The sequence below is a fragment of the Pseudochaenichthys georgianus genome, chromosome 15, assembly GCF_902827115.2.
Source record: "Pseudochaenichthys georgianus chromosome 15, fPseGeo1.2, whole genome shotgun sequence".
In the NCBI taxonomy this organism is placed as follows: Eukaryota; Metazoa; Chordata; class Actinopteri; order Perciformes; family Channichthyidae; genus Pseudochaenichthys; species Pseudochaenichthys georgianus.
Genome location: NC_047517.1, coordinates 2348847 through 2372686, shown reverse-complemented (window position 1 = coordinate 2372686; position 23840 = coordinate 2348847). Strand labels below are relative to the sequence as shown.

Here is a 23840-nt window from a genome sequence, read left to right as displayed (position 1 = left end):
TTTTCGGTTGTAAAATATGCCTCTCTGCTTACAGTTGACCTAGTATACCTGTCCATGTTTACCATTGGTCATATGGGGCAAACACTTCCCCTTTATCTGAACCTGCTCATGGTGGGAAAACCCTGGGTTATGTGACAATTTAGCTTGATTGCGGCTATTAAGGTTAGTGAAGTAAGGTAACGCAAAAATACCTAAAGTATGTGCATTTGCTTTGGAGTATTGTCCTCTGGATGTATTGCTATTTAAAATTGCCACTAAAACCTACCCTGTTTCTTTTTTGCTGCTGCAGTGCTTTTTGTTTGTGCTGCTGGAGTTGCAGGACCTGTAGAGGGTTGTATGGCAGGACTAGTAGGGAGCAGGACTGCATAAGTACTGCTGGAGGGTCGGTCTTCTGGACTGGATGAGGGAATGGTGGTAGGAGCACTTGTGGAGTGTTCCGCGTCCAGACTGGGTGAGGGGACGGTGGTAGGAGCACTTGTGGAGTGTTCCGCGTCCAGACTGGGTGAGGGGATGGTGGTAGGAGCACTTGTGGAGTGTTCCGCGTCCAGACTGGGTGAGGGGATGGTGGTAGGAGCACTTGTGGAGTGTTCCGCGTCCAGACTGGGTGAGGGGATGGTGGTAGGAGCACTTGTGGAGTGTTCCGCGTCCAGACTGGGTGAGGGGATGGTGGTAGGAGCACTTGTGAAGTGTTCCGCGTCCAGACTGGGTGAGGGTTGTGGGTTAGTCCAACCTCAATGACACAAAAAGACAAAACTATCAGAGTAATGTTGATTTGTTTTGCATTCAGCAGCTCAATTTGAATATATATGTATACAACATAGTAACACAATTGTTTCTGATGTCAGCTTCTTCTTAACTACACATTTATTTTACCTAGACTGTGTGTGTATAATTAAATGAATTGTTGAATCATTAAGAATTGTTTTGCCATAAATTGTTCATGAGCATTTTAGAATAGACTGAGCTATATGGTAACATTTGAAATGACCACAAATATAATTGCTTACCATCTACTAACACCTCATATAAAGCCTTCATCCGGTGAAGGCATTTTGCAGCCTGGTCCGACAGATGCCATCTCGGATGTGCAACATTTGTCTTCCAGGTGGAAGGCTTTTTCCCTGTTTTTGAGAGAAACACCATGGCCCTATACCCAAGGGTGTTCAGTTTCTCAACCTAAAAAAAAAGATTTAAATGTAATACAGAAATATTATCAGACTTAATTTTGTAAACTACAATTACAGACATAAACACACACCAAAACAGATGCCTCATCAAGAACATGTGAGATGGTTTTGTTCATTTTTTGTTTTTTTAACCAATCGTCCTTTTTTGGCCTCAAATTTTTGCAGTTTCTTGGCCAGTCGTTGCTTTCTCGGCTGCAGTGTTTTGCAGAACTTGCAGGTCTTGGTTGACACAGCAATGACTGCTTTGCAGCTGACGCAGGTTGTGTTTGTTGACCCTCTTGGCATCTTGAACCTGCAATAAAAACAAGCAAAAATATAAACACCAAATTGACAAAGGAACTAAATAACTTTAATATGATCAAATTATCAATTTGTCATGTAGGCCTACCCTACTTCAATGTTTCAGTGACATTTCTGCCAGAATACTGGTGGTGGATTACAGGTGACTCTTTCATGCCTTCTGTTACCCACCTCTATAGTGCACAATACCAGTATTAACCTGGTTAACCATGCAAAGTAGTATCGGAGAGAACCATCTTGCACCAAGTCTGTACAGGCAGGTCTAGAAGATCCATTCTGAACTATGTACAGACAGGGGGTGGTTGTTTTGTTTTGTAGTGAAAGTTTACACTTATTTTGTTAAAATACCTATGACATATATATATAGTATGTATTTTTACTATTTCAAATGTTCACTGTAGATGTTCTTATGACTGACAAAAGAGGAATTAAGTATGGACAGTGTTCTTGGACAGACATCAATCGGTACCACATTAGTGTCAGCGCATACATCTTGTGCATGAGATGCAGACTAAATTAAAGACATTGCTTATACTCTGTTCTATTTGTATTGGCCTACTAGTAGGCCTACTAACAGGTTTTCAAATATTGCTCAACTGTTTTCAAGTAATAATATATTTCAGCAATACATCAATACATAGTATCAATACTGACATCATTGTCTTTGGGGATTTAACCTTATCATTAGTAAAACAACAATCTATCTAAAAAATCTCTGGCCCTGTCAACCATATTTAATGCAGTTGTTAAATGCCGCTAACTAAAAATAAAATAAAACCCATAAAAAAATAGTTCGATTAGCTGAGGGTATGTTTGCTAGCTGCAACTGCCAAAATTAGGTACAATGGATGCTGCCACTTTCATTTTGAGCTATAAAATACAAAATAGCTCCGTAAACAAGTTTAAGGTAGGCCTATTACCGCACGTCCGCACCCTATAGCTTACAGTTTAAGATGCATGTTAATAAATAAGTGGCTGTTTTGCATAAACATCTTTGCGTTGTTTAACATAACGTTACCCGTTATAGGCAAACTAAAAAGTTGGTGTATATTTAGCTTTTTAATGCATAGAAATGTGTGCTCATTATCTACCGTTCAAACTGTCCAGCTTAATAATTTGTACCTCGGAAGCGCTAATTTCGCCCTCGCAGCATCGATGTTGACACCTCCCCCCTCTCAGAGGTCCAGCGGCTGAACTCTGTGTGACCCCGGGCAATTGACAGACAGACAGAATTGTATATGTTGTGTAACTATTTAATGGTGTTATCTTTATTGCTACCCCCTTCCCCATCAATGTATAGTGTTGGTCCATAGCGCAAATGCTCCAGAGATCTCGGAAATATGTTGGCACTAAACAATTAGTAAATAAACAAGTCAAGAATTGATGAATATTTCATATGCTCAGACACACACTCACAAGCGCACACACACACACACACACACGCACACACACACACACGCACACACACACACACACACACACACACACACACACACACACACACACACACACACACACACACACACACACACACACACAGTGTTAGGCACTTGCCGCCAACACTGAATACGTGATGTGGATCATAAATATATCAGCCATTAAACAATATCTTACATTTCTTTTCACACAATACGTCTCCTTGCAGTATCAACACTAATTCGGCTCACTTTTATATTTCATCAAATCGGTAGATAGGCTGTATTTACACCATAAAGGTGCACAGCTGATATAAAAGGACACCTGGTGGTTAAAGCATGTTATTGAATTTCATTATTTTTATTATTAGATATTAATAGGATCCCTATAAAGTATATTCATTACTCGTTATTCTCTACTAACAGTTAATTAAAGACTGTATATAATGACTATTTTGCACATCCCATATATCCCACATATCATATAGGCCTACACAACTGTGGTGTAGTTCTGCACTGAATGAAAAACTTGGGACGCAGGTTCCTCAATAGTGCATTGCAAGACATCTATCAATATTTGTGCATACCTCCAGCAATGTTAACTATGTTGAAGCACTTATTTTAACTGATATTATACATAATGTATTATACTCTTATAAGATGTATGTATATATTTCATCTCCAGCCTTGTCAGGTATTGAACAATCAATAAATAAAGAACACAGAATTATTAAATATAAAACACAGAATTTGTGTGATTATACTAAATGATTTACAAATAAACACCACTGCATATTTAACTGTTACACATGCTGATGTAACGAAAATGTTTCCAACTTGGGATCAATAAAGTATATCTTATCTTAAGATGATCGATGGCTACTGCCATATTGCCAAGTGCATGTTTCAGGCTTATCAATTAATGTAATGTAATCAATTAACAACAGGGGTTACAGACATAAGACCAGGGCACAAGCAATTTTCACCCATGTATTAATTATATGTTTTAAATGTGAGTGTTTCCTGTCCCCTAAACCTCCAGGGATGTACACAGTTTAATACTGGCAACTTCTTATTATGGGAAATACGAAAACGTCTTTTAAAACTACAACTCCCAGTAGAGACGTGCCATATAGAGAACATGTTGCGAAACAGAATAGCCAGCATGTGTAGTTCTGGGGACGGGGTGGGGGAGGGGGGGACGCGGTGGACCCCTTCAAATCCAGTTTTGGACAGTCTCCCGTGGTTCCATCCCATTTCAAGTGCTGTTCGACGCTCGGCGTAACCCTTGGAGCACACTCTCCAATCACAGAGCTTGAGGACTATCACGGGGTTTGTCAAGCGAAGCGGAGAGAATACTTACTTCCCGGTGTAATATTCTCAAAAGCAAATGAGCTGCTCCGACCCTCGGTCCTGACGGACTCCAACTTGTGTTTATTAATCAAACAAATAAATAAACACAAGGATAATTATGTGTTGTTGAGTAAATGGAGAATTGCACAGGGGAAAATAACGTGTCGGCTATGCCACAATTTTAGATGCGGATTTTGTTAAACTAATACGTTTGCACTGTGGACCAACACTATACATTGACGGGGAAGGGGGTAGCAATAAAGAGAACACTATTTTACACAACAGAAATAATATCGATAGCATCGTCCCTAGCAACCACCTTGGTAACAATGACAACGTTGTATAGAAGTAATCTTCGTAATAACTAGCAAACTAAAGATCATGTACATCCACTGCACACATAATCTGAAATAACAACTCATATTTCAATACAATTTCAGAGGCGTTTTTGTAGATAATCACCACTCTGAAATGCACTAACTCTTCCCAAATACTGTGCAATTAACTGATGGACTACACAATATATTTACACTGACGTGAATGTACTGGTATGTATGCTGTGTGTCTCTGTCATTGTCTCTCCCTGTGGGTGCCTGCATCTGTGTTATTGCACTTAAGGAACAGTTCTCAGTCATTTCATTACATTTTTGTATAAAGAGAAAGTCAATTCTTATTCCGTTTTTATTAAAATAAAAATCTGTACAAAAGCAACCAATGACAGGTATGCACATTCTTGCAGCAATGACAACTGTATTCATGTTTCACCAAGGCATTGTGAGACAGGTTCTTAGGGATTTTTATGATAGCAGATATGTAATTTTACAATGATGGCAAAAGCTTAACCGCTGATGTGAAATCAGTACAGAAACACATACCCTGATTGGTCTAAGGCAATGCATATATAATTTGATAACCATCACAATACATATGGACGTGAACTGATAATTGTCAGTCACTGGAATTAGATTTACCAATTGGAGCTTCTGATGATGCAGGATGACAATCATTAGTTTATTTAGTCAGTCTGTAGAGGTGTAATTTATCTTGGTTAGTTTGTGAAAGGTCAGTGTGAACAGGACCAGAACTTTAACAAATGCATTTATCTTCCTTTGTTCCAAGGTGTTAAAGCAGCCTTATAGCTTGAAGTCATTCACTGCTGTCAAAGTTCTTCATCAGTAGAGGAGCTACTGTCAGAGGGCTGCTCTTCGGAGGAGTCATCCAAAGACACCGTTTGCTGTCCCAAAATGCATTGGTATGCAATACGTGCCATGGCCTGCTGCGCTTTCACTTTGTGGAGTTGTTTCTTTAGAACACAAAGTAGCCCCTCACGTCCTCTCTCCGTCAACACCTCGGTACTGCCTGAGAATGTATGACATCAAATAAATAAATCATCAAATAAGCTAAATGTTATTGCCAGACCAAAACACTACCAACAACAATCATTTATTGTACTAACTTTGTCCAGTGATGCCTTCAGAAAGCTGAGAGGACAGGTGATCAATCTTTCCTGCCACGCTCCTCATGTACTCCCAGTGCTGTTTGACTTCATGAACCAGAATAACAGCTTCTTCTTTCAGTCTGGTCAGCAGCATTACCTTGTCGTAAACCTTTTTTTTCTGTACCATATCACCATGACCTGCAAAGTACATCAAAGCATTATCAATTATCTTACATTGGAAATATTACAATTACAACTCCTGGTCCTCACTTTCAAAGCCCTCCACCATCTGCCCCCCCCCCCCCCCTCCCCCCCTAACCCCCACCTCTCTGACCCACTATAGAAAATAAATGTATTATTATTATTTAACATAAGCACAGAAATACATCATGCATATGTGCCAGATTTAGCCTGGCAGGTTTATGGCATTAAATATATATGCACAGACAAAAGCATTTTAAAAGATATAAAGTCTGCACATTTAATCATGAATTTCTAATATTTAGTTGTTACAATGATAATATGAATTATACCATAACCACTGTTTGCAATTTTGTTTTATTTTGTTGTCGTCCTACACACCAGTTTCCAATATTATAATTTGACTAATTGATTGATTCTGGTTCAATCAACAGCTTAAGGCAAGTTTAAAGAACAACTTGAAAACATTGAAAAATGAAACTACCTAAATTATCTTGCAGAGTTTTCAAATGCACAAAATACACCAAATAAATGTATACACATGGTTTTGCTTACATTCCCATTTCCAGGAGTAGTTGTCCTCAGCCAAGAGCTCGAGGGCGTGTGTCCGCTTCCCCGGCCACAGCATTGTGTCCAGTGATGGCATCTTCCAAGGCTTTCTTCTCTTCGACAATCTTTTTTCGGAGTTTGTGTCTCCGCTTATTGCCACCTGCCAGAATTTGAACCAACATTTTGTTTTACTTTAATCTTAATTACACACCAACATGTTTCAATAGATCAGCTATTGTTTACCATCTATGATATATTAGTGAATACATTTGTTTCCATATCTAGGCGTGCGTATACTTAGAACAGAGGGACAGAATTTATCATTTATTTATTCATTTTTATGGCATTTTACGCCTTTATCTGACAGTAAGAGAAAGGATATTTGGGAGGGAAAAATAGGGCAAGGGTTGCAAGCAAATGGTCCAGCCGGCTGAGAAATGATTGGAGATTCGCTCCTCAATTCATTTGCATAGAAGTGGTAACGGATGACCCCAATTAATCTATACCTTAGTTGTTTTTAAGCAGCAACTCCATTGTTTATAACATCAATGGGACTATAGAGAGGCGAAGTCACGCCCATCTACTTCCGGCCCATGGGACCCCGGAAACGAAAAATTAACATTGAATTCAATGGAGAGAGAACACGTATCTTTTGATGCCGTTTGAATTGTGCCACGAACTACACATATGATGTTTGTCAATCTTAAACAATAAGTTCCATGTAAAAAAAGTCACATTTTGTCGTAAAACTGTTGAAATATAAGACTATGAAAAATACGCGACTACAAAGACTACAAATCCCAAATCCCATTCTGGCTCGCATAAGTGATGTCACAGGCGATAATGCTCCAAGTGGTTGCGACTCGTAATGAAAGCGAAGAAGAAGATCTCATAACTGATTTATTCCCTCCAATAAATAAGAGATTGCTAAATATAAATTCACTTTTACAAGATGCCTGTGTGCTTTGTACCAGGTTGCAATCACATAAGTGATCATACTTATAGATCATAGCTCGTTCTATCGCTTCCCGTCTGATGAAAGGACCAGGAGTCGCTGGATCAGAGATCTCAGGTAATACACATGTTGTGCATGGAACACAGTCAAGCTAGCTACATAGCTAGTAGCGAGCACGTTAGTTAGCATCACATTACTTAGCCTTGTCATTTGTATTAGCCTTAACATGAAGTGAACCCAAATGTTAAACAGTAAGAGTAGTCATGATGTTAAGTATTTTCTGAAACATTTGAAGAGGAACCTATCGCCAGGTGCTAAGGGGGCGGGAGGTAGGCTAACGGCAGATTAGCATCTGCGATCTTTTCTACTTAATGCTATCTGCTCAAATGGTTAACATTGAACATTAAAAGATCAGGCAGTTCAGGGAGAGTCGAAGGAAGGAAGGCAGGCAGCTTTGCATGACATTTATTTATTTATAGAAGGACCATGCATACAAAAACATTAATCTCAGCAAAGAGAAGAGATGCAATATGCCAGATTATAGCTAATAGCTAATTTCCATCTGTGGTCCATTCTTCTGGACGTGTTTCATTGTGATTATAGTGAGTCAATCTGTTTGTTGGAAAGACAGTAGTTGAGTGATTACTGATAGAACATTATTAAAAGAGATAATTATTCAAAGTGTTGTTACTTCAAAGTGTTGTTACTGACCTTTTTCTCTTGTATTTCCTTTCCCTCACCTGTAACTGCTGAGACCCTGAGGAACATGCACACTGACCTGCTCTGGCAACCTGATTTCCACTGTACGTAATAGTATTTGGTTATGGTATATTATTTATATACATCAAAGGCACAATGCACCCCCCAGAGACACACATGTATTGAGTGTGATATTGTGCATAGGTCAAGTGAAATCATCTTTACATACTAGAAAACTGTAGGAGCGGCAACTTGTTTTGAAATTGAATTTTTAATATCCGATAATGAAGTTGATCTGTTTTCTTTATTCTTCTCTCTTCCCAGCTCCATCCATCACCATGCTCTGTTCCTGCAGGTCCTGCTTGCTAATCAATGCTTTATTTTTTTACACAATTACAAATAAAGTCTGTAGTCTGTCATACAAATGTGTTGTATGACATGAAGTTGTGCTTCATTCTGAGTCGATAATACATTAATTCTGCCTTCAACTGCACAATGATTGTGGACTGCACCGACATCCATGTAGCTGCCCCTCAGTAAGATGAACCAAGCAAAGAGGGTCAACATCATGCCTAAGGACATCCAGCTGGCCCGCCGCATCCGCGAGAGAGGGCTTAGACTGACCTGAGACCAGCACACCCAAACACAACGGCTCTTTTAAGAGCCACCTACAGTTTCAAAGAGTTGCAATCCTACGTTATTATAATTATTAAACTGGTTCATGTATCACTTAGTTTACTGAACCGTGATGAAAGAAATGAGTGAGGTCGTGGTTTACTGAAGTTACAAAGACATTAATATATGAGTGACAGGTCAGTGTAAACACAAGCTTCTGTCAATTATGGATCACTCAAACTATTTATATAAAAATATGTAATATAGTTCTAAAACAAGTATTAGGTATATTCCTTGATAGCTTTTGGAGAAGGTTGTTTTTAAGTTTACTAAAATCTATCGTTTCAACTGTTTCACTTTATAAAAAGGAACAGGTGAGTAGAGCATCATTGAGTTTCTTATTCTGTCAGTAAATTATCCAAATGAAATGTTTATCATTATTTTATTCAACCCTAAACAAATTGATTGTACCTTTTTAATAATGACCTTACATGGTTAAGTTAAATTAACTTCAGAAAATCAAATCTGTTCTGAGAAAAAACTAATAAATGTTTAAAGATAGGAACTTGCCATCCCACTGAAAAACAGTCCGTAGAGATTTAAAGGCGTAGTTGTAGTTCAGTCCAACGTTTCATTTGGATTCATTTCTCCAACAGTCAACTATTTTCATAAAGAATATATATATTTTTCAAAGTCAACTTTATTGTCAATCTTGCTCAGTTTGTGTTTATAGACAGAGATCAAAAATACTTTTAAATCAAATAAAATTATACAATTTACAGATATGTATACAAATATATATATATATATATATATATCCTATATAATGATGGTGGACACTTCACCTCCAGCAGGGCAGATGGCTGCACAAGTCCATCGGGGGATGCTCCCAAAACACCGACTCACTCACAAAGAGACCAGACTCGAACACTGTCTCCTGATAGGCCTGCACAAAAGCCTTCACCGCTTCGGCCTCGTTTACAACCCCCCAGTTGACAGCCATGACTCCGTCCAAGTTGTACCCCCCCGAGCACCCTCTTCATGAGGGACGCGCATGGAGTGGATGAAAGTCCCGACCGCAGCACAGAACCAAACTTGCTGTGTAACTGCCACTTTGTCCGCTGTCCTCCGGTGGCTGTCTGGATGGCAGCTTGCTGGTCTCTGCTCAGTCGCATTGAGGCAAGAATTGCCTCAAGCCCCCGACCCCCTTCACCAGCTCCGGCACGGTGACAATGGCCTGATGTTGAGGCCGCGGCTCTAGCTCAGGTGACAAAAGCCATGCCATGCCACACTGTGCGCCCCTCAGTGCAGACCTGAACCAGTCTACATCCTGAGTGGCGATGTCTCTGGCCAGTGGGTTGTATGTCTCCTCTCACTGTTGGTAGAGTTGAGACACCGGCTGGACTACTTTGGAAGTGCCAGGCTTCCTCCACTGGCACTCAACATCTGTGGAGCTGATCTGCCACATGGCACATATTGCCAATGCTGCAGCGTGGCTGCATTTGTACATCCCCCGTGCACAATCACAGACAGCGCTCTGCATCGCGCCATCGCCTCCCATGCAGATCTGTACAAATAAAGAAAGTACCATGTTTGTTAGCATGCTATAATAGATTGAATGAGCAATAATACAAGGATGGTCCGGATCTGGGGTGGGAGGGGTTATTTTTCCATAGTTTTGTCTGATTGTTGTTATTGTTTGTTTTTTCTGTATTTTTTGTAATGTGTGTTGTACTGGTTGTGATTGTACATTGTATTTTTCTAAATGTGTATGAATACATTTTTGAAAAACATTTGATCAACAATAAAAAAGGACTTGGTCAGGATCTAGACTCAGTGTGTAGTTAATTAATTAATTAATGCTCTCTACATTAGGAAAACACATACCAGTGTACCCGAGGGAGTCACACACAGCTGTGCCTGGATAACCAAACAAATTGACAAGATAACCAAAACCCTTGAATCTACACACAGCAAATAAACTCAAATGACACAACGAGATGTAAAAGGAGATCACACATACAGTATAGTCGATATAAAACTGGCCGTTTCAATCTGAAGAGCAACTAAAACAAAACACGGGAGTATACCTTGTTCTTGTGAACACTAATGTTATCCACAGCATACACAGAGACCACGAAGTTCTAAAGGAGAACACTAGTTACTGAAACAAAACACGTTAGTGTACCTTGTTAGCTAATGTTAGCTAGCTGACATTAACGTTACACATTGCACTCATATTACTCACCAACATCTTGTAAAGCCGGTCCCGCTGCTCTTACAGAACCGAATAACTCCCCTTTCGTGTATGTACAGCTCTCAACGTGTCCAGACTTGTAGTCACCTCGTTTTATACTTTTATTCTCATTCTGAAAGAAACAGGTGAAATTGGCTAACGTGACGGCCATCTTTGTGATGGTGACGCGTATTGTGCGAGACCAAGAGACCTGTAGTTCACTCAGCGGTTTCACACAAAAAAATGTGTAACTTCACAGTTTTACGACACATTTTAATTTTTTTGAATTGCAAAATATTCTTTTAAATTGACAAACATCATATGTGTCATTCGTGGCACAATTCAAACGGGATCAAAAGATAACCTTTCTCTCTCCATTGACTTCAATGTATAATTTTACGCTTCCGGGGTCCCATGGAGGCTCCCGGAAAGGGAGGGACTTCGCCTCTCTATACAAATTCACTATAGTCACTGGACATTTCTTTTTTATATGACAATAAAATAAACAATATTCCCATTGCTGTAGATCAGTCATTCATCCTATTCTCTGGAGACCTCCTTCCAATGATGGGTGTTACTAGCATCGAGGTACCCCTGATAGAAGAGGAGGGGCTGGTTTGCCTTAGGAGGCATAAGGCAATCAATTCTCACCAGACTGGCGATACAGCTGATATTTTCGCTGCTTGATGCTCAGATACAGTCCTTCAATGGTCTTCTGCAGGTCATTTTGAATGGGTGTTCCTTGTGAAGAGAAGTATAACAATTATTTCAAAAAAAAAAAAAGTTTCAAATTAACATATTTGTGTAGTCAGTACCTTCATGTATCTTTTAGCCAATGTTTGCTCAAGGTTTGCTGCCTTTCGCTTGTTCCAGCCACTTGCTTGGATTGTAAGCATATCCGTGCGAACTGAAGACAGAATTTATGTTAGGCCAGGAAACCAAAAATACAATAATTGAGTTTGCATGAAAAATACTTACCAGCTTTTGACATGTACTTCGAACATATGGCTGCTCGAGAGAGGAAGCTGTTCACCTGTTCAACCTCCTCCCCTATTGTATTCCCTGCTCCTTTTTGATTCCGTCCTCCCCATCGCAACTGTAAACACATTTAGACGACGGTTACCATTTGGATAACAGAAAAATTAAGAAAATGAGTAATGTTGTCTTCTGCCAATTATTGTATTTACCTCACACAACCATGAATGTGCTTTGGCATGCATGATGGACAGAAATGGACGCATGTTCAAAAGGTTTTGCAGCTCTGGACAGTGGCTCGCAACCCTCTGCAGATATGGCCAGTATTTGCAGACCACATCAGAGCAAAAAAACTGTACATTCCGTGAAGAAAGCTGTTTCTGCAGATATAAAGGATATGCAAAAATGTCTCCACGGAACATATTCAATCCCTTAAGCAAGAATCCATGACGGCAGACAGCAACCTCCACGCCTTCCTCATCTAGTTTGCTGGCAGACTTGTTGGCAGTCTCTCGGGCAGCCGACCACTGACCGGAACCACATCTTCCTTTTGCAGGATTCTAAAACAGATGAAAGAATATAGAGACATATAGACAGGAGACTGGAAGTATGCTGAAGACATTGCCTACACAATGGGGACATCATATTAATACACAACAAAGGCGAGAAGCATGCTACAAGTGTTCATTACACTTACAAATGCATGTCTTAAAATATGGGGAATGTAAAATAACTTTACGTGTCTTGTTGTCCCATGGATGTAATCGACAAAGGATGACACTTCAGCATCCTTGGCTAAAAACACTCCGTCGAAAAATCCACAAGGTCTTAAAGAAGAAATGTTTTATTATTGTACAAAAGTACCATAAAAGGCACTCTAAAATTTCAAATCGAGAAAATTCTACACACCCTGGTTGGCTCTTAAAGCGGTAGAGTGTACGGTTCCCATCGACTGCGACAGCCAACATAGAGGGTGTGCATGAAGGGCACTGAAAATGCTGCACCTGAGACAGCCTTTCGACCTCAAATTTGGCATAGGTCCATTCCAGAAAGGACTTCTGCAGTGTGTCGCCACATATCTTACCACTCTAAAAGCAAATAGAAAGGATTTTTTTTTTTTTTATTAAAATCATACAAATATATTTTGAACTTACGCAACTACAATTTAAATTGTACAGTTACTTCCATCTTGTACTCACCCGACCGAAGAGCTTTGTACGATGTTCGAGCATGCTGACAAAAGCTTGCCGTGACATTCCAGGAGCAGTGATCTTGAGATCTTCGTAGGTAGTGAACAAATCCACTGCGTACAAGGTCTCAAAATTGACAGTGGCTGGCCAATAGCCACTTTCAACCAGATCACCCATGCCTATCGACCAAGTCTTTCCACAGGTGCAGTTTATTTGTGGAAGGAACAGATTGTATCGCCCTGAAATGTAAAGAGACAAATCATTACTATGATACAGTATCAACTACAAACATTTTTTGTTTCATACATTTCTTTGATTTAATTGGTGAGTTTAAATTAAGTGTGACAAAGAGCTAAAATGCATTTGAATCCCTGGCTCAAAAGCGGAATACATAACAGCAAAAAAAACAAATAGAAAAGTCTTGAAATGTTCTTACCATTAATTCCAATCAAAATGATTTCCTTTCCTGCGGAAACACTTGTTTGCCCAGTAGCACAATCGCAGCAGGGATGCATTATAGGTATGAAGCATTCTAGGAAAAAACTATTGAAATAGTCAATTAGATTCATAGGTCATTTATTATTAGCGTCTTTTGATCAAATACATCTTCCCCCAGGAAGTTTGAACCTAATTTACTAATTGTAGTATATCATATAATATAATCGATATCATATACAAGTTGTGTGTGATTTGTAGTTTAAAAAGTACCTCTTTCATGATATGAGAACTTTCCTCCCTCATCTTCCGTGATGTGAGTGGATGGTGACAGTGGCCTTAAGAACCCTTCTACCATAGAAGATCTGTTGTGGAGTACACTCGATTGGTGTATGGCAACATCACAGGCAGTGCAGGAAAGAGGTCTTGGCAAACAATCTTGACATGTGACGACTGCAACCTTTTGTCGACAGCGTCGGCAAACCCCCTCTTTAGGTTTCTCAGAAGATAACATCTGATTAACCATAAAAGGCCTTAACAACGTCCACTTTTCCAAGGAGGATGCTTGTCGTTTCTTCCACTGTGAGGAGAGAGGTTCTTCACTCGGAAGTCCTAGAAGTTCTTGTACCTCTTGTATGAGGGAGTCTTAAAAATGAAGTAGAAAAAGTACATATATAAAGCAAGGGTCAATCTAGCTAACCACTACATGATAAGTGGGGAAACAATCATCATTAAGTGTAGGAAAAACATACCTAAGCTTTGGATGGTCCCAGTCTCGCTCTCTTGACCACTAGTAGACGGAGTACATACAAGATCTACACTTCTTGAAGCACCTGCAAAATTGTGATGATGCATTTAATAACTTCCTTGAAGAATATGTGAATGTATTGATCTACAATTAATTGATGTAAACAACAAACAAAACAAAAACACAAACCAGTGGCCGAACTCCGCTTCCGTTTCTCTCCAGTTCGCCTCCTTTTTGGCATTGGTTGACCGTCATGGTCCTCTTCAAGCCAAACCATTGTCCTTGTTTGCGACCCTCCTGTTGTTGGTTTACTTTGATCCTCCTTTAAAATCATTATCAGGACACAGAACATATTTCCTTAAAACGTCAATCACCACCTACACATTATGATAATCTGATAAAACTTCACTATCATTGCATCATACTGTAACGTTCCACAATAGGAGTCGGAAACAGGGCTCAACTTATTAGTTTTAATAACTCCTTTGATAGCATACATATATAGGTTCATCGGTCGCAGGTTCTACATCACACAGTACTCCACTCCCTCACTCACACACCAGTAGGGTCAACGTCATTCACTCTCCAGCCCTCCCCCCTCTGCTCCCCCAACTACCACACCGGCCAGCATTACTGTGCAGCTCTGTGATTGGCAGATAGACGGGGGATGCTTGAGTGACACACACAGCACCCTATACCGTGGCCGTTTCTCAATATTGAGTAAACCTGCTGCAGAGCAACTATTTCAAGTATACTACGTCATCGAGTGGCGCCGAAGGACTGTTTAAATGCATGTTAAATGCCCAGCATTCTGCGCCACTCTATGACGTAGTATACTTGAAATAGTGGCTCTGCCGTATAAACGGCCCGGGTCGCTACACTACCTTCGGTCAAAAATATATAGAACTGTGCTTACATTATAGGCCATGCTATTTATAGCTAAAGAGTACGAACAATTATGGAAGAATGTCGAACGAAGCTCATGTTATCAGTGTTTCACACGTGCTAACCAATGCTAACGTTAGCTCTTCACTCGAGCGTTCACATTTCGGCGATACCTTGAAAATAAACTTACCACACAGTCATCCAAGAGCACATCAGCAAGAAATATGGCGTCATTTTCTTCCAGTGGATTCATTGTGCAAATCAGAATGTATATGACGACTTTCCAATTGAACTGCTAATGTCGCTTCTGAGACTTTCTGCCTATTTAAAGAACTTCCTAAAACAGGCTGAAACCGGTATTGTAGCATGCCCGTCTCTCTGCCAATCACAGAGCTGCACAGTAATGCTGGCCGCATAGATGTGCGGGCCTGTGGTTGGGGGGGAGCAGAGGGGGGAGGGCTGGAGTTCTCATGCTTAATGTCTTTCATTTTTTTTTTTTTTGTAAAGCACTTTGAATTACCCTGCGTCGAAAAGTGCTATATAAATAAACTTGCCTTGCCTTGCCTTGCCTTGGAGAGTGTGTGACGTTGACCCTGTTGTGTGACGTTAAACCTGCGACCTGTAACCTGTGACCTCTGAACCTGTATGCTACCAAAGTAGCTATTAAACCTAAGAACTTGAGGCCTGTTTTCGACTCCTATTGTGGAATATTACACTATTATGACTTCCGGGTTCACAGGAAATGCCAGGCCTGTAGCGTTGCCATTAAGTACACAACAAATACCTGCGCATTACGAACATGGATGTACAGTTCCTTATCCGTTATCTGTTAGCGTAGCTAGCTAGCACCAGATGCTAACACTAACAATACACGTAAGGTCTCGCTCGGGCCACACTTAAAATACGTTAAATGTACACAATTTCCTGAGGCATTTTTGTTAAACTGCTACGTTCGAGTTGTGCGCTAACAGCAATATAAATAAATGAGGGCAAAGACGTTATAATATTACAATTTCAGAGCATACACTGATAGCAGCGTCCCTAGCAACCACCTTGGTAACAATGCAAACGTTGAATGGACACGATTTCCTGAAGTAATCTTGGTAATAACTAGCAAACTAAAGATCATGTACACCCACTACACACATAATCTTAAATAACAACTCATATTTCTCGCATGAAATGACATCAAAACGCATTTTAATGACCTAACTAACCTTAAAATAGGCATTTTACACCAAGAATAAAACGGAGGTCGGCCATGTTTCTTTTTCTGCAGAGAGAAATTTGAAGATCACGTGACATAGAAGCCAGCCATTGGAATGAATGGTGAAAAAAAACGTAGGCATCTTATGATTTCAGAGGCGTTTTCGTAGAACTACTACGTCCTACGTTGTGGACCAACGTAGCTATTATACGTTTGTGAGACTGGGTTGGATTTTCCATATCTCTGGCCCCCCTTGCTGGATTTTGACATGTGACATCTCTTTCTGACCGTCAGAGCCAATGGAATCGAGGGAAACTCACACATAGTCCTTATTTGGTAATGTATGTGTGTTAGACTGCCGCATAGTCAAGACCGGAAGCAGCAGCCACTCTGGTGGCTACCATTAGCAGCTAACTTTTGCTCTGCGATTTTTACATAAAAATGGAATTATGGATTATAAATAAAATAATTTGTTTATACAGAGATGTTAAAAACCTATGGATTAACCGATTCAGCCGCGTTTTTTCTCGTTTTAATGCCATTGAACACGTCTTTTGATCAGATTGACAGCTACGGTGAGACGATCTCCCTAGAAGCTCCGTAATGGTACGTGTTGTGATGTCTGTGTTTGCTTCCCCTGTCACGAGTTCGGATCACTCAGTGATGATACTATATACCTAAATAATCTGTGGAACCTCAGCTTTAATCGGATATCTTGTATGTGCAGCTACGATAAGTAATAAGGGTACTTTTATCTTGAGTTCTGTGCCAATGTCCGTTAGCATTTTTCGCTAACGGGTCATTTAGATGCTTCTTATGAGACTTGTGTTTTGTTTTGGTAAAAATGGTTTGTATCGTCACAGTTAGCTGTGATTATTTTCGTTAATCTAGCTGGTATAGCACATTAATAGGTTCTTAAATATTAAGATCCCCTGAGACACAATGTCATGAAAAAAAAAAACAGGTTGGGGTTTAACAGGTTCAGAGCTGTCTCTGTACAATGATGTGTTCTAAAGCCAGATTGAAAATCTTCAAATAAATCATTGTTTTTTAAGTAATCACACAACTGTTTTGCGACTGCTTTCTCGGGAATATTTGAGAGGAACAGAAGATTATAAATAGGTCTATAGTTGGCTAGAACCTCTGGATCGAGTTTGTGCTTTTTAAGATGCGGTTTTAATGATTGTGGAACATAGCCTGATAATAAAGACATATTCATAATGTTTAATAAAGAAGTGCTAATTAATGGAAAACAGCTTAGTTGGAATTGGGTCTAAGATACACGTTGATGGTTTAGAAGAGAGAATCATTGAATTTAATTGTTCAAGGTTAATGGCTGAAAAGCATTCTAATTTACTATCTAGTGTAATATTAGAACTTACGTTTCCGGGAGCTGTTGATGACACTATACTGGTCAAAGGCAAGAGGTCATTATTTTGTTTCTAAGAGTAACAATTGTATCGTTAAAAAAGCACATAACATCATTACTACTGAGTGTTATGGGAATAGAAGGCTCAATGGAGCTGTGGCTCTCTGTCAGCCTGGCTACAGTGCTGAAAAGAAATCTTGCATTATTCTTATTCTCATCTATTACTGAAGAGTAGTAGGCTGCTCTTGCTTTACGCAGTGCTTTCGTATTCATTGAGAGTAACATGCCAAATTAAACGAGATTCTTCAAGTTTAGTGGAACGCCATATCCTTTCAAGTTGTCTCGACTTTTGCTTTATTTGCGGGTTTCGGCATTATGCCATGGAGCTATGTTGTTTTATTTTCTTCTTTTTCAAAGGAGCAACAGAGTCTAATTTTATTCGCAGCGCATCTGTAGCACTATCAACAACATGATCAATTTGGGGTGGTGTACATTTTGTATAGTTTCCTCCCCTACATGCAGACATGCTATCGAGTTAAGTATTGGTGGAATCTCTTCCTTAAATTTGGCTATAGCACTAACAGATAGGTTTCTGCTGCAGGAGCTTTTGACTAATGCTTTGTAGTCTCGTAATAGTACTTCAAAAGTTACTAAGAAATGGTCGGATAAAGCAGGATTATGCGGTTCGACTAATAGTTGCTCAATTTCAATACCATACGTCAGAACAAGGTAGAGAGTGTGATTATAGCAGTGGGTTGGTTTATTTACACTGACAGAAACCAACAGAATCTAATATAGAGTTAAATGCAACAGTAAGGCTATTTTTATCATCGTCAACATGAATATTAAAGTCACCTACTATAATTACTTTATCTGTTTTAAGTACCAAAGTTGATCAAAAAGACCTGGTGCACGGTACACTGTAACAAATAAGATTGGATGCAAAGTTTTCCTGGTCGGATGCGTAAGACTAAAAACAAGACTTTCAAAGGAGGTATAATTTAATTTTGGTTTAGTGTTGATAAGTAAACTTGAGTCAAAGATGGCTGCAACTCCACCTCCTCGGCCCGTGCCTCGGGCAATATGAGTATTGATATGGCTGGGTGGAGTGGCCTCATTTATGCTGACATATTCATCATGTCTCAACCAAGTTTCAGTGAGACAGCATATATCAATATTATAATCTGATATTAAATAATTTACCAATATTGCTTTAGATGCTAGAGATCTTATGTTTAAGAGACCACATTTAATCTTCCTGTTTTGTTGCACTGTAGTAGTTCTTACATTTACTTTTATTAGGTTATTATGTATGACACCTCTATTAGGTTTTTACCTTAAATTGTCCTTGGGCAGACACACACACCGTTAATATTGGGTATTTTATTGGGTTCGGGATTCCTATGGATGACTGCCTAGGAGAGAGCGCAGAGAAGCGTGTAAGACTGCGACTCCGCCTCCTGGTCTCAACTCCACTTTGTCATGGATTACGTCCACAAAGCCCTGAAATGTTTGCCGAAATGAGATGTGCACCTTCCAAAGTAGGATGAATGCCGTCTCTCTTAAGACCAGGTTTTCTCCAGAAGGCTGTCCAATTATTTACGAAGCCCACATTGTTTGCTGGGCACCACCAAGACAACCAGCGCTGAAATGATGACATGCAGCTATACATGTCATCATTGATCAGATTGGGGAGGGGACCAGAGAAGATTACGGTGTCCGGCATTGTTTTAGCATATCTACACACCAACTCCACATTAAGTTTGGTGCATTCTGATTGGCGTAAACGAACATCATTACCACCGACGTGAATAACAATCCTACTGTATTTACGTTTATCTTTAGCCAGCAGTTTAAGATGCGCCTCAACGTCACCTGCTCTGGCCCCCGGAATGCATATGACTGTGGAGGCTTGTGTCTCATAATAGAGCTACAAATAACCAGAGTTGGCTTCTCAGCGGGTGTCTCGCTGAGTGGGGAATATCTGTTATATACGTGAACGGGTTGGTGGGGACCTGTGGGTTTCGTGTAATGCCTCTTCTGAACAGTCACCCAGTCTCCCTGCTGCTCGGAAGTTGTCGGGGGACGGCTAGTAGGAGCTACCTTTTGCCGGTCCACACCGACTAACATGGGCTTTACTGTAGCTGAGTTATTTTCTAAAATGCGGAACCGGGCTTCTATGGCTATGATTCCCGCCTCCAACCTAACGACTATACTACATTTAACACATGTACCAGTACCAGTAAAGGAGGTAGGGGAATAACCAAACATGAGACAGGGAGAGCAGGAAATAGCACCCTAGGGTGGGGAAAGAGCCATGGCTAGCTATCAAGCTAAAGTAGCTACCGTTAGCAAACCCGGAAAGAGTGTAGGCAACTGTGGAGTTACAGTCGCAAAGAGAAGGAGAGTTGTCATTGCTTAAGCTGTAGTAACATGTGATTACAACGTCAGGCAGTTGCTGTGATCAAGAGTTTTAAAACGATCAATTTAAGTTAAGATAATATAAGCTATCAGCAGCAGAACAGGAACACAGGATACCCGGAGGTGACAACAACAACCGGAAGTTACAACACGTTTACTGCAATAGTGAGGGTCCTGATTTAGACGTTCTGTCTGGCTATTGGACTGGGGGTGGTAGCCGGATGACAGGCACCTAGGAGCCGGCAGAATTCCCTCCAGAAGACGGAGATGAACTGGGGACATGGGTTGGACACCACATCACTGGGGAAACCATGAATCCTGAATACGTGGGTTAGCATGACCTCCTCCGTTTCCTTGGCAGAGGGAAGTTTAAGCAGAGGGATAGAGTGAACCATCTTGGTGAATCGGTCTACTACCGTCAGGACGGCAGTGTTACCCTTAGAAGGTGGTAGTCCGGTGACAAAGTCCAGCGAGATATGGGACCAAGGGCGCTGGGGCACGGGCAGAGGCTGAAGAAGACCCATCGGAGCCAGGGATGAGGTCTTGTTACGGGCGCACACGGGACAGGCAGCCACGTATTCCGTCACCTCCTTTACCATGGCTGGCCACCAGAAACACTGTTTTATGGTGAACATCGTTTGCCGGATACCTGGATGACATGTGAGCTTAGAGGTGTGAGCCCAGTGGATTACCTTGGAGCGTAATGACACAGGGACAAACAGACGATTATTCGAACACCCACTAGGTACTGGGCTCACAACATTAGCCTGCTTCACATCATTTTCTATCTGCCAGGAGACCGCCCCAACCACACAGTTCAGTGGAAGGTAGGGCTGCTCGATTATGGCAAAAATCATAATCTCGATTATTTGGGTCAATAATTGTAATTGCGATTATTAAATCCGATTATTCATTGACTTTGAAAACATCCATTTATTGTACTTTAAAACAAATACAAATAATAATTTGAACTTTTTAACTGTTGAACTATACGTTCAGGGTAATCAACTGAAAAACCAATACAAAATTAATTAAATAAACTATACATTCATATCTACATTTAAATAAATAATATCAAAATAATAAATACCAATACACAAGATCAACAAACATGTTGCAGTGCACTGTCACAACCTACTGAAAACTCCTTAACATAGCCAACATTTTGGTAAAACATATTCAACATATTCCACTCAGTTAAACATTAAAGGCTGGCCCACCGTCATGGTCCAGTAGTAACAGGAAATAAATGTTGAACTACAATTTAAGACTAAATAAAAATGTTTTGGCCACCATGGCAAATGCTGCTCATGTCATCTCTTAAAGATGTTTTGCTAGAAACTAGGGCTGCTCGATTATGGCAAAAATCATAATCTCGATTATTTGGGTCAATAATTGATAACTTGTTTGTGTTATGTGTTATGTGTTATGTGTAACACATTATGTGTTATGTGTAACGTTGCTGCCTTCTTGGCCAGGTCAGCATTGCAAATGAGATTCTATCTCAATGCTTTTATCTGGTTAAATAAAGGTTACAAAAAAGATATATATATCACGATTATTAAAAACGATTATCCATTTACTTTGAAAACATCAATTTATTGGAGAAAAAAAATGTGAACAGTATGTTTTGAACAGTTGATTACCCTGAAGTTTGAGTATAACTCAACTGAAAAACCAATTAAAAAAAATTAAGAAAAAAAAGAAATTAATAATAATAATAAAAAAATAATCGTTATATTTCGATTACGTTGTTTTCGTAATTGTTGCAAGCCATAATCGTAATTGCGATTAAAATACGATTAATTGAGCAGCCTTAGTGGAATGATTGCCTCTGGTTCCTTGACAGTAGGCTCTGGCTCATAGAGTCGTGACAGTGCGTCTGGTTTTCCATTCTGAGTACCCGGTCGGAAGGAAATCGTGAAGTTGAAACTGTTAAAGAACAGAGACCAACGGGACTGACGTGAATTAAGTCTCTTGGCTTTCCTGATATACTCCAAGTTCTTATGGTCTGTCCAAACAATAAAAGGTTGCTCCGCCCCCTCTAGCCAGTGTCTGCACTCCTCTAATGCTGCATTGACCGCTAGCAACTCCTTGTCACCTACGTTGTAGTTCCGCTCAGCTGAGGACAACTTACAGGACAGGTAGGCGCAACGATGCATCCGGTTGTCCTTGGTGGATCTCTGGGACAACACTGCTCCTATTCCCACATTGGAGGCATCCACTTCCACCACGAATTGTCGCTGGGGGTCTGGGATGGTAAGAACAGGTGCCGTGGTAAATCTCTCCTTAAGAGTCCTGAAGGCGGTCTCGGCCTGGGGAATCCACTGAAAAGAGACCTTGGAGGAAGTGAGATTATGCAGGGGAGCGGCAACAGAGCTAAAGTTCCGGATAAACGTTCGATAAAAGGTTGCAAACCCTATGAACTGTTACACCTTCTTCTTGTTCGTTAGTGTGGGCCAATTAGCCACAGCACTAACCTTGGAAGGGTCCATCTGTACATGGTTGGCGGTTACAATGTGTCCCAGAAAAGAAACGGTGGCTGCGTGAAACTCACACTTCTTGGCTTTGACGTACAGGTGGTTTTCCAGTAGCTTCTGGAGGACTTGACGAACCTGTGGAACATGGGTTTGACTGTCTGGGGAAAAGATTAATATGTCATCCAGATAAACATACACATATACATTCAAGAAGTCTCTTAAAATGTCATTGACGAAGGTCTGGAAGACAGCAGGGCATGACCCGGTATTCATAATGTCCACTGGGGGTATTAAACCCCGTCTTCCACTCGTCTCCTTCTCTTATCCTGACCAGGTGATAAGCATTTCTGAGGTCGAATTTGGTAAAATTCTTAGCGGACTGAAGCAGTTAAAACGCTGATGACATTAATGGTAGGGGGTAGCGGTTCTTTGTGGTAATGGCGTTAAGTGGGCTATAGTCAATACATGGCCTGAGTGAGCCATTCTTTTTATTCACAAAGAAGAATCCAGCTCCTGCCAGTGAAGAGGAGGGACGGATGATTCCCGCTTTCAGGGAAGACGAGATGTATTCATTAGGGATGGGAACGATTAATCGAATATTCGAAATTATTCAGGTATTCGAATAATTATTCATGTTTTCGAATCTGAGTTATGAATATTTGTATTAATTATTTTTTATTTTGGGAGTGATGCCTAAGTTGATTACATATTATCAAATTGAATAATTCAATGTATATATATATACGATAGTGCCATAGCTAAATGTGTTAGTTCACGTCTAAAGGTGTGTTTTGCTCCGCTCACCGGCCCCTCACAGCGGGCAGAGCTGCAGGTGCTGATCTCTCTCTCTCACGTCCGGTTATACTTCACTCGTGTTTATGTCCAAATCCATCAGATCTAGTTCTAGCCAATGATATGGCTGCTGCCCCTCCCTACACGCAGATCACGCAGATTCAAACCTCATCTTAGGCCCAAATGTGGCGCAAATGCGCTCCGCAGCCATTGTGAGGTTCATGAGCATGCTCCCCCGCCCCCTGTCAACACTTGCAACACATGATCAGCAAAAACACGTGGGTTTGCTATCCTGGCTATGAATGGTGGAATGAGCATTGACATCAGGACGGCAGAAAGCTTACACACCTTCCGGCGCAGACTGAAAACTCATCTCTTCCGACTCCACTT

The 23840-nt window shown here is 40.4% G+C and overlaps 1 protein-coding gene across 1 annotated transcript; it reads right to left on the bottom strand.

The window, feature by feature from the left end:
* Positions 1-254: 254 nt before the first annotated feature.
* Positions 255-6540, bottom strand: LOC139435275 (uncharacterized). The gene is made up of 3 exons (XM_071205716.1): positions 6450-6540; positions 5712-5891; positions 255-730 (listed from the first exon to the last, which is right to left on the bottom strand). The coding sequence occupies exons 1-3, from the start codon at positions 6538-6540 to the stop codon at positions 255-257; spliced, it is 747 nt and encodes a 248-aa protein (XP_071061817.1).
* Positions 6541-23840: the final 17300 nt, after the last annotated feature.

What these genes read in the sequence shown, in the direction of transcription:
- LOC139435275 (XM_071205716.1), bottom strand. Translation starts at nt 6,540, where the DNA reads ATGCCATCACTGGACACAATGCTGTGGCCGGGGAAGCGGACACACGCC. An exon ending in CTACTCCTGGAAATGGGAAT is followed by an intron (nt 5,892 to 6,449) that starts GTAAGCAAAACC and finishes TGTACTTTGCAG; the next exon opens with GTCATGGTGATATGGTACAG. An exon ending in TGAAGGCATCACTGGACAAA is followed by an intron (nt 731 to 5,711) that starts GTTAGTACAATA and finishes TGTGTCATTGAG; the next exon opens with GTTGGACTAACCCACAACCC.